Source organism: Ambystoma mexicanum, chromosome 2p, assembly GCF_040938575.1.
Source record: "Ambystoma mexicanum isolate Mex_15411 chromosome 2p, UKY_AmexF1_1, whole genome shotgun sequence".
NCBI classification, from domain to species: domain Eukaryota; kingdom Metazoa; phylum Chordata; class Amphibia; order Caudata; family Ambystomatidae; genus Ambystoma; species Ambystoma mexicanum.
The window spans coordinates 673,729,519-673,741,725 of record NC_090923.1 but is presented as its reverse complement, the minus strand read 5'-3'; the positions used below and the strand labels follow the sequence as shown (position 1 = coordinate 673,741,725).

General features: G+C 46.5%; 1 protein-coding gene across 1 annotated transcript in view; it reads right to left on the bottom strand.

Annotated features, from left to right (window-relative positions):
* Positions 1–1,649: 1,649 nt before the first annotated feature.
* Positions 1,650–12,207, bottom strand: part of PAF1 (PAF1 homolog, Paf1/RNA polymerase II complex component) — a 391,339-nt gene continuing 380,781 nt past the window's right edge. Inside the window, exon 14 of the mRNA XM_069644251.1 lies at positions 1,650–2,703. Within this exon, the coding sequence (XP_069500352.1) occupies positions 2,267–2,703 (437 nt within the window). The 3' untranslated portion in view covers positions 1,650–2,266. The remainder of the gene's footprint in view (positions 2,704–12,207) is intronic.

Below are 12,207 nucleotides of genomic sequence, written 5' to 3'. Positions count from 1 at the left end.
CGCTTCTGGCGAGATGAGGTTTTGTTAAGTTACGCCCACGGTGATGTATTCTTTCTTTGACTTCTTTGTTTTCTGTGATCTATGTCCATGTTAGTTGTATGAATTATTTCTATGTACCTGTAAGCTTTGAATAAATAGCCGTAAAGAGCTGATTATCTTCTAAAGCGTGCGTGGCTGTGAATTATTGTGTCTGTTTTTGGGTTGAAGTATTTGCTCTATAATTGCATTGGTGATTTATGGTAGTTCTGTGCACTTTTCAGAGGAGAGCAATACGTCTACCTGCGTTCAAAGTATTGGCTCTGCAACTGTACTGGTGATAAATTACTGTCCGTGCACTATTGGCGAGCAATACAGACTCACAGGGCGTAGCTTACAAAAACTACACTGACGACACACACATTCTCCTTCCCCCTCTCTGGCTCATATACTGAAGACGCTGCCAGACTAAGCTCTACCTATGCCACCATTCAAGCTTGGATGGCGACCCATGGCCTCTTCCTCAATAACGAGAAAGCTGTACTCCTCATCATTGGCCATACCTCTGTGCTCCAAAAATGTGACTCATTACACAGCCTTCAACATCGAGGACTCTGACTCCAGTTTCTCCATTTGTTAAAACACTTGGAGTTTATCTCAACGCCACTCTCTCCCTAAGCCGTCAAGTCAACGCCATAGCTTCCTCAGCAGCCTATTCAACCAAACTACTAAATGCTGTGCCCGTGCTGTTGTGGGTGCTAGGCTTGACCATTGTAATGTCCCCCTTGCTGTAACCTCGGCCCAAAACCTAAAGAAACTCCAGACTATTCAAAATAATGCCTTACGTGCTGCTTTGAGTATTCCCAGGTCAGAACACATCTCAGAGGCCTGCAGCGCTGCACACTGGCTACCTGTCTTTTGAAAGAATTACTTTCAAGACACTATCACCCATAAGTATATCTCCAAATCTGCCCTGCCATACCTGGTGCAAAAAAATCAACAAGTCCCATTCGACTAGTCTCACCAGAACCCTGTATACTCAGACTGGTTCAGCCTAAGTTCAACCGCGCAAGTTTCCCAGTCATCGCTGCAAAGAAATGGAACTCACTCCTACTGGAGCTAAGAGCTAAGGAATCCTATTGGGCTTTCCGTAAAGCCTTAAAAAACATGGCTGTTTGTCTAACTGATTGCCCTTGTTCAACCGATGTAACAGATTGTGCCTTGCTGTAACAACCATGTATCCTCATGTTACCACTATGTATGTTTTGTCCTCCGCTTTCGGGTTTCATGTAACTGGCCCTCTCCAGCGGCCAGATGCCCCAGGGTTTGCGTGCGCTATAGAAATGAAAAAAATAAAAATACAAAAAATAAATAAAAGAGGGAAGGGATACGTGTAGCACTATCAGAAAAGGAACTGTGACCTGGACCAAACCATACCCCTGTGTAAAATGGGGAGGAAGTGGGTGTTCAAACCTATCAAAAGGGCACATTTTACATTCCCATCGAGCAGCAAACAGAATGAGGAGTATAAACTCTGTTAGCAGCAAGTAATATGTGAAGGTTTGGGAATTGGCATACAACAACAGGGCATCTGGTGTCATTTCTTCTACTCTCGCAGGTTATGAACATTTGCCTGCCTTCTCTGTACCTCCTCCATAAAAATAGCGAAGATGTTCTCCTTCAAAATGGCCTTTATTGAAGAGCTAATATCTATTTTATTATATAGTCTGGTATTTACAACATCAGGAAAGGAGTCAACAAAAGCAATAGACATCTTGCTATAAAAATAAAACACAGATGGGGTGCGTCCCACACCCAGCAGGAAGGAAACCTTTTCACTCATTCTAGAAATCCTGGGCATCAATGAGAGAATGGAGACAGATTCTGGATGTAGAAGTAAGGTTCAGACAACTGCAGTGGTGCAGACTCCCTGTCTGCCCACCATACCAGGCAAGGTTGACTGATCTCACAGGATCAGGGTCAAAATAAATTAGTAATTTTGCAAAACACTGCTGCTCCACCTTTCCCACTAAAAATGGGAAATGTAAGCTGTAAGCAGCGAACTGGAAGTTTGCGGGGCTTTAAAAACCACAGCTACCACATCAGCAGGATTTCAGGCCATAAATGCCAGATATGTCTCTTGCGGAAGTGTGTTAAGAAAAGATTTGCAGTTCTGCAAGACCCCTTCCAAAGGAATCCCATGCTACAACTAGCAGGTGGATTTCTGCAGTTATTTTAAACAGTCTTACAGTGGCCTCCAGAAGACAGCGTTTAGAAGCACAAAATATACTCAATCACTGTCACTCGCACTTCCATCGTTGTCACTAGATTCGGACGCCTGCTCACTGGCACTCTGTTGATCATGGTTGGATCGCTCACTACCACTGTGGGTGGGACTTCCCTGGCTGGCAGGACTCCCACTCTCACTACGAATCCTTCTCCTCTTCTTCGGCCTAACCTCTTCCTCACTTCCACTCTCCTCCTGGCTGCTCTTGTTCCGTTCGCCACCCTCTGCTTCGCTTTCATCACTACCAAAGATGATCTCCTTGTCTCTGGCAGCACGGTCCTCTTCACTTCCACTTTCTGCGTCACTGGCACTCTTCTCGCTTTTCTTCTCTTCCTTGTCTTCAGCTGCCGCCTCCTCCTCTTCTCGCTCGCTCTCACTTCCAGAGCGTTCTGCCTCGCTGGCTTCCTTCTCACTTTCACTACCTTTCTCCCCTTCATCATCTGCAAAGAAACAGAGAAACAAAATTAATACATGAGAAAAGACAGCAATAGGGCCAACATATGCAATGGCAGCAGAAAGACAAAAAACACTCTGGCCATGCGATAGGAGAAATATAAGATTTTCCAGGCTGGCCCTTCAAATTCAGCAAGAGAGTCGTGAGAAAAAGGTGCCTGGCCTTGGAAGGACATTCAAAACCAAAGTTATCAAGCCCATTGACAGCAGGAATAAATTTGGGCATGGAACAGTAACTAAGAAAAATCAGAACCAAGGCCCCCAAAGCAAACCTAAATAGGGGACCTGTAACTGTATCTTTTAGGATGACGGAATGCAACGAAACGTCCATGATCAAGTTTAAGAGTTTGAAAGTAATTTAATATTCATTCAGTTATAGTAGGCTCCAAGTTACGCCTAAATCTTTAGGCCTCTCACAGACTCCAAACACCATTAGTCAGTCAGTTGTCAATTACAATGTTCCCTTTTAGCAGCAATGTAAATCTTGAATCATTAAAGTATTTACTCAAATCATTTGGAGACTTCGAGAGTAACAGGGTTTCTCAAATCTAAATTAAATGGTTCTTATGACAGAATAAACACTGCTTTTTGTCTTTAGAGTCTTTGGCCATGCTAGCATATGGGGCGTGCCATATCCAAACTGGGTAGGGTGTGAATGGTTGGTTTGCAATTTATTTAGATTGTGGAGGGATTCTTTGTATAGAACATGACATGCATTACTTACCGTAATAGCATTTCTGATGATTGCATCTGCTTAGATTCACATGCTGTGCATATGGTCCGACATCCAGTGGTAACCGCAGAGTATTGCATCTCGTCTTTCGGGGACCGAAAGGGGACGTCGGCATAGGCGTGTCTGTAACACTATCCCTATCGTGACGTGTGCAGTACCCAAAATCCCTCACGCGCCAAGGTCCCTCCGATTGTATTTTTTCTGCCATGAGGGAGCCCAAGGCTATAGTGAGTGAGTACATAAAGAGAGAAAGTAGTAAGACGTCTATGTTCCTTCCACCCCGAGCAGGGAGGTAGGGAGGGCGCATGTGAATCTAAGCAGATACAATCATCAGAAATCCTATTACGGTAAGTAATGCATGTCTTCTGATGCTTGTTAATCTGCTTAGCATCACATGCTGTGCATAGACTAGCGAGCAGTACCCGGAGATGGAGGTGGGTTGTGAGAAGGAACAGTAGAGAAAAGATGTCTCAGTACTGCTTGTCCCACCTGAGCATCAGACCTAGAATGAGTGTCTAGGCAACAGTGTTTTGTAAAGGTGTGTACGGAACTCCAGGTTGCCGCTTTGCAAATAGACTCAAGTGGAACATTTGCAATGAATGCTATGGATGCCCCAGTGCCTCGAGTAGAGTGTGCTCTAGGCTTGAAGGGCAGTTCTCTCTTAGCAAGAGTGTAACAGTGTGATGCATTTGACAATCCACCTTGAGATAGCCGATTTAGAGACAGGACCCCCTTCTCTACCAGCTGCCACTGAAACAAACAATTGTTTAGTCTTCCTTAGTGGTTTAGTTCTTTCCAGGTAAAACATGACTGCCCTGCACACGTCTAGTGTGTGACGGCTTCTTTCGGCCTTGTTGGTAGGGTTCTGGAAGAAAGTGGGTAGTTCGATTGATTGGTTCACATGGAACTTAGAGATGAATTTAGGTGCAAACCTGGGATGTGTGCGCAGAACTACCTTATCTTTGTGGACTGTAACAAAAGGGTCTAGAACAGAATGAGCCTGTAGTTCGCTAACTCTTCTGATAGAAGTGATAGCCACTAGGAAGGCTGTCTTATGAGTCAGGTTTTACAGACTTGCTTAATGCATAGGCTCAAAGGGAGCTCTCCCATGAGCCTGGTCAACACCACATTCAGATCCCATCCAGGGGCTGGGTGAGAGATGGGAGGATAAATCCTCTTAACCCCTTCCATAAAGGCTTTAATCACCGGTATTTTCCACCACAATACCTTTTGTTGTGATGTGGTGTAGGCTGACAGAGCAGCCAGATGAACCTTTAGGGAATTGAAGACTAGCCCAGTGTCCAACAGGTGGGTTAGATACAGCACGATGTGTGAGGGTGAGCAATCGATCGGATTGACGCCCTTGGAATTGCACCAGATGACAAAACGTTTCCATTTGCTGGCATAGCAATAACATGTATTAGGTTTTCTCGCTTCCCTGAGTATGTCCATGCACCTCTGAGGGAGTTGCAGGTGTCCAAACTATGATCTCTATGAAGCTCAGAGTTTGTGGGCATGGGTGTAGGGTCTCCCCCGTCCTGAGACAACATGTTGTACGGGCAGGGCAGCTTGACTTGTGGGGAAAGGGACATTTCCATCAGGTGAGCGAACCAGGGTAGGCGGGCCCTCATGGTAACTGGTTCCTGGTGCATCTTGTGCACTATCTTGTTGAGAAGGGGACTCAGGGGGGGTGGGGGGGGGAAGCGTAGACAAATTTCCCCGACCAAGTTATCCAGAGACCGTTCCCCCCTTGGATCTGTTCTGGCGGTACATGGAGGCGTAGTCTTGGCATTGGGTGTTCTCCTGAGTAGCGAACAGGTCGATCTCTGGGAAACCCCATTCTGCGAAGACATTGGACACAATGTCTTCGTGCAGTCGCCATTCGTATTCTTCTGGCAGAGGAAAATCTCTGCTGAGCACGTCTGCCAGAAGATTGAGTTCCTCTGGAACATGTTGGGACAACAGAAACATCTTGTGTTTGAGAGCCCATATCCAAATGTTTTGGGACAGCTTGGAGAGCCCTGGAGAGTGAGTGCCCACCTGTTTGTTCAGGTAATACATTATTGTAGTGCTGTCGGTTAGGATCAGCACTATCTTCCCTTGCATTGCATTTGCATCTGAAAGGCTTTCAATGCTTTGAACACCGCTAATAGCTCCAGTACGTTTATATGATTAGATGCTGGAGGTGAGAACCCAACCCCGTGAGAGATGCGTCTGTCATGAGAGTGGCTTCCACTGCAGGGTTGGTGAAGATCTTCCCCTTCAAGAGGTTTTCTCTTGACCACCACTGCAGAGAGAGAACGAGGACTGGCGAGACAACTAACAGATCTTCTCATTGTCCGCTGGCCTGACACCACTGGCTTTTGAGCCACTCTTGCATGGGAAGCATGGGCAGCCACGCATGGGGAACCAAGTATATACATGACGCCATCATCCCTAGCAAACGCATGGCCTTGCGTACCGTCACCTCCCGACTGGCTACATATTGAGGAATCTGAGAGAGCATGTTCTGAACCCTCTCGCTGGAGGGGAAGACAAGACCGTCTTCCGTCCGAATTAGCACTCCCAGAAATTGTTTTACTTGGCTGGGGCCTAAGCTGGATTTCTTTTCGTTGATTGAAAAACCCAGGCTGAAGAGGAGATCTACTGTTTTTTGGGCGTTCGAAAAAAAAAGTGAACGAGTCCCCTGTAATTAACCAGTCGTCGAGGTAAGGGTAAACTGGGACTGATAGTCTGCGCAGGTGTGCTGCTGCCACTGCCAGGACTTTGGTAAACACCCTTGGTGCTGAGGCGATGCCGAAGGGGAGTGCCTTGAATTGGTAGTGCCTATCCTGGATCATGAACCTTAGATATTTCCTGTGCGCTGGCAACATTGAAATATGAAAGTATGCATCTTTCATGTCCAACGTTGCCATGAAGTCCCCTTGTTTCAGCAATGGGATCACCTCCTGCAGTGTTACCATGCGAAACTTCTGGGGTTTTATAAACTTGTTCACTGGGCGCAGATCTAGAACAGGACGCATGGTGAGATCCTTTTTGGGTACAAGGAAGTACACTGAATAAATACCCTTGTTTACCTGAAGAATAGGGACGGCTTCTATGGCGTCCTTTCCCAGCAGTGCTTCCACCTCTTGGATCAGGATCTCCAGATGGTCCGGTGAAAGGCGCCGTGAGCGCGGCGGTCTGAACTGTGGAGGTCGGGCGAATTCCACGCAATAACTGTGGGCGACCATCTTTAAGACCCACTGGTTGGAAACTATCCCCTCCCATGCCTTCAGGAAAGATGTTAATCGCCCCCCGACCGGGGTGACATAGGAGGGGACCTGGACTTGGTGGTCATTTCTGACCAGAGGCTGTGGCTCCTCTGGGATTGGGGCCTCTGCCTCTACCTTCGCCGCATTTCTGACCCCTTGAGGGGTAGTAAGTGGGGCTTCCAGATGTTTGATTTGTGTTGAAGTTACCTGTGCAGTAGTTGTTTTGACCAGCACGGGCTTGCCCTCGAAAGGACTGCCGAGAGTTATTACCCCTGAGGGTTTGTGTGTAATTTGGTGCAGAGACCTTATAGTCTCATGCTCCTTCTTGGTTGTCTCCAAAGCTTCATCCACTGCTTTCCCGAAGAGGTTAGTCTCTTCAATGGGTTTATTAATGAGGGAGGCCTGAGTCTCCAGTCTAAAACCTGATGTCCGCAGCCATGCGTGTCTTTTTAGTAGAGTCCCTTGTGCAAGAGACCTGCCTGCAGTTTCCTCAGTGTCCAGGGTGTTCTTCACCACATTCTGGTTAACCAGTCTACCCTCCGAAACAATGGCGCGAAGCTTTGATCTGGCGGGTTCAGGAACCTCTTGGAGGCCTTCCTGGAGCAAATTCCATTGGGCATCAGCATAGCTTGCTAATAGAGTAGTATTATTAGCAACCCGAATGGTGTATGCGGTTGCTGACGTGACACATTTGCCCAGGGCATACAGCCGCTTAGACTCCTTGTTCGGTGGTGATTCTCCCGTTGCAAGGGGTACCCCTTGCCCTCTTTCGAGTGGTAGTCACTACCAGTGAGTCTGGAATGGCATGCCCTTTGATATATAGAGGGTCGGAAGGAGAAGGTCGAAATAATTTTTCAACTCTCGGGTTCACTGCCCTTGTTTGAGCAGGTGAGGCCAATGAGGGAGCTACCCGTCTCTTAAAAGAGTTAAGGAGTTAAGGAGAGGAATGAATTGACTCTCCAGATGTTTTTCCTTAATAATATCCTCCACGAAATCCTGCTCAGGTACCGCCTCTTGAGTGGCAATTTTGAAGTATTCAGCTGCTTTCTTTAACACGGAGTTGAATGCCATTTGGTCATCCACAGTGGAGGCCTGACGAGCTGGGGTGGACGGAGGAGAGTCTAGGCACAAAACATCAGTGTCCTGATCTTGCTGTGTCCAAGGGTCTTGACCTTCCTGATGGGTTTCCTCCCAGTTGTCCGTAGTATCCTGTTGATCTTCCTCCTAGTTTTCGAGAAAAGAAGCAGCTTCTTCTTCATTATAGATGTCTCTATAAGTGTCGATCTGGACCACGTCTTCTTGTTGGAAAACATGAGACTGATCTTCCTGAATTTGGAGGTTAGGGTCTACCTGAGCCCTTTTCGGGGGAGGATGATCAGAAGAACTTATAATCTGCTCCAGCCGATCCATACAACCTTCAAATCTTTCTGTAGTCCATTTAGAGGACCCAAACGGGCCTACGCAAGGAGAAACGACGTTCTCCGCACTGCGGCGTCGAAAGGAACCTCTCAGGGTGTCGGTAAGAGGCTCTCGACTATCTTCGTAAGCCTCATTGGAATCGGGAACCCAATCCGCCTAAAAATGTTCTGCGGCTTGGCCCATAACCTTAGGCGGAACCGGAGTAAGGCCCACCGCCGCTGCGATTCTTCCGATGCTACTTTCGATAGCTGACGAATCGTCATGAGACAAAGGCTCAGATCATTTGTCGGCAGTTCTAATACCGTCTGCGGCACTTGGGGGCCTAGCGGTCGGTTTTCCGGGTAGAGGCCTAGCCGTAGTTTTCGGGCACTTCGACGCATGTAGATTTCAGAGTAGCGCCCTTAGTCTGTTTTGATTGCCCAGTTGCAAGACGCTGCTGCTGATGCGGGGAAGGCTTTGGATCTGAACGATCCGAGGGAACCGGCAAAGTTTTCGGCGGCCCCGTTGGCGCTTTCGCCTTTTTCGAGGAAGACGTTGAAATTGGCGTAGGGGTTGTGTATTTAGTGCGATGCGCTTGTACGCCCCTGTCGCCGGGTGTAGTCCCTGTAGCAAGACCAGAGTCGAGCCTGGAAGGGTCGGGCGTGGCGGACCTAGAAACGTCCGCCTCAAGGTCTATAACATCCGCATTGGATGTTTGGTCATCCGAAGTACCCCCGTCACTTTCAGCTGGCGTGTCGGTGGGAGAGGAGGGCTCCAAGCGTGACATACCGTACGCAGCCCACCACTTTACACGGCACTCCTTAAGGGTCTTGGGCCGAACGAGTTTGCACGCCGCTTCTCGTCGTGCTCTAGGGGGAGACAGGCGTTACACGTCCTGCGTTTGTCCTTCCAAGGATATCTGACCCTACAATTAGGGCAGAATCTAAAAGGAGTCCTTTCCATAGCAAAAGGGAAGGATGACCAGACCAACAGGGAAAAGAGGGGAAAGGAGAAAAGACCTACTAAACAATATGGCCACCCCGACCCCACTCTCCCTACTTTATAGGTCGGCCAGAGGGCCCGACCACGTGGAAAATCCGGCCGCCGGATCTTAGGCGCCGAAATCCACAGCCGTAGACGATTCCCCCGTAGTCTTCGTCGAAGATGTTCTTGTTGGACGAAGTGACTTAACTGGGAATAAACCGACAATTCGGTAAAGATAAACAATGATAGCAACCAGTTACCTGGGCGGAAAAAACAATATGAGGGACCTCGGCACGTGAGGGATTTTGGGTACTACACACGTCATGATAGGGATAGTGTTACAGACACACCTATGCCGACGTCCCCTTTCGGTACCCGAAAGACAAGATGCAATACTCTGCGGTTACCACTGGATGTTGGACCATATGCACAGCATGTGATTCTAAGCAGATTAACAAGCATCAGAAATGGCATTTCCAAATGGCGGGTCTGTCTGGGGTTAATACAACCAACTGTGAGGATAGCATTAATTTACAAATTCTGGCACCAATTAACTATGGAATGGATAGAAGTTCATCTGAACCACAAAAAGAAAGTCGAAATATCCTAAAAAGACAGAACAAGTTTAAGGGACTCGTAAGGGGGAACCCCAAAAATAGAATTCTACCCTAAATGTTTGCCACACCAGATAAAAATACAGGGCAACTCGAAGGGTCTAATATTGTTATGGCAGGGTTTAAGAAAGATGATGCTAAGCTCAAACACTTGTAGCCTGTACAAAAGAGGAGAGCACTCCAATGTATTTTCAGACACATTAGGCAATTTGCCAGGATACTCCAATACAAGTCATACTTTAAGCAGCACAATGCCTGTTGTGCACAATTCAGTGTGACTAAGTAGAAAAGGAGCTCAACAGGCTTGTATACAGGACACGAGGGTATTCTCGAACTGACAAACATCTTAATGGCTGCGCCCAATAAATGTTGCAGATAAATCCAAGGGTAACTGAAGATTATGTGCGGATCTTTGAGCTCAACAAGAACATAGTAAAGAGTTTCCCTTACATATCTAAAATGCTAATAAAATCAGGGCACTAAAATATTTGCGACACATCTTATACCAGGGAAAGACTCGAAATTGCTGACCTCTCATTACTCCTTTTGTAACATTCTGTTATTGGATGATGGCATGAGGAGTGGGGTCGGCTGCTTCCGTTTTCCAGGGAATAATGAAGCAGTTATTAATGGGTCTCAAAACGACCACCGGTATTTCAGGATAATATCCCGATTTATGAGAGAGGTAGCAGGGAGCATGAGAGGTCGAGCGTGTACTGGGCAGGCTGCAAGAAAATGGTACTTGAGCTAGAACCCAACAACTGCAAGTTTAGGGGGACTGAAGTAGAATTGGGCATAAAAGAGCAGATAAGGATATAATTCAAAGAATATATGTTCAAAGCTATAAGAAATTCACCACATTCACAGAACAAAGATAAGTTACAGTCACCTTTAATAAAGGAAGGGTTTTATAGCAAATTTGGATGCATATTCTCAGCAGTAACATGCTCACTGTAGTGTTTGATAAAGGATGCAAGGTTTGGGTGGAACAATTGTGCGAGGGCACGATAAAAAGGGTGAAGAAAACATTTGTAAAACACTTATTTTGTGTATTCAATGTAAATGAATTGTTCATAGTGATCGAGGAGGAGCACATTAAGGGCTTTGGAGCGGTGCTATCCCGGGTTGAAGAGAAAAAAGGAAAGTATTTTATTTTTATGCTTTTCAGGTGTTAACTGATATTGAGTCTAGGTACTCATTTACACCGATGGAGTTGCTAGATTGCTGCAGGGCAGAGTATTCCAGGAAATACGCCTAGTGTATCAAGCAAGAGTCATACTGATCACAAGCAACTAGTGGAAAAGCTGACACTTCAGAGCATGTCATGAGCAACTTCCAGAAATGCTTGATTGGGAATAAGATAACAGGAGTAGGATTTAGAGATGGTTTACCAGGAAACCGTGCAGCTTTTCAATCCATGGTGCTGGTATTTGATGTGATCACCATGTTAGAAGTTCATGGGCTTGGCCAACTCTAGCATTCCATTAATTCCCCTCGCTAGTAGGTCGATCTGCTTAAGAACCACGCTAAAGAGGAACTTGCAAGTCTGTTGGCCTTTGCTGATGTTGACAGAGCCCTGGAGGAAGATCCTGACGAAAGTGAAATAAATCCAGCCATATCCATCATTGGCAGTGGGCAGAGTTTTGATGCATTTACTTTCAGATGCCACCCTGCAATTATGTCTCCTTGACAAAAGGAGAGAAGAAATACTAGGACCATCAAGATCACAATTACTGAACAGGCAGCTGAAATAAGACAGACTATCGTGGAGGACCCTGTGTTTTTGTAATCAATTTCTTTCTGAACACAGCACACGAGCCTCTTGCCTACCCTCTGAAGCAGTGATGGGAGTAGAAGACCAAAAACCCCTTGCTACAGTACAGGAAGAGCCTTCCTTACAGCCCATCCAGAACATTTATATTTTGCAGGATCTAGCGGAAGTGCACCTAATATCCCAGATAATTTGCCTAGTCTGGCTCAGCTACCAGCACCATGGACTGTAGTGCGGAAAGGCAGCAGGTGAAGGAGTAAGAAGAGGTTGCACTGGTACTGTAGGAGCAACCAGAACAATATTCTTAATGAAGTAATGTTTCAGAGCCTTTTTAACACATTAACTTCCGAAAAGTAACTAGCAATGGCACCTCATCATGTGATGTGGGTATAGACGTGCCATTGAAGATGTGGAAACCTCAGGCTAGGATAGGGACACGGCTCTGCAAAAGGGGAAGTGGCAAAGTAGGCTTGGGTGGTCTGCAACTAGGTTTCTCTTCTTCAAGCAATATGAGATTTTTAGAAGGGTTATTTTAAGGGTGAGGTAAAGACACAACAAGGCACCAGGTTTCCCCTCAAGTCCACCTGGCTCTCTTAGTAGTAAACAGGCCACAGCAGCCAAGGCTAAACTCTCAACAGTGGAGCAGGATGGTTAGAGGTACAGTTCAACACTTTCTAACCTTTAATAAGGGACTGCTCACAGACTATATGTGAAAATATATCACTCTTATATCACTT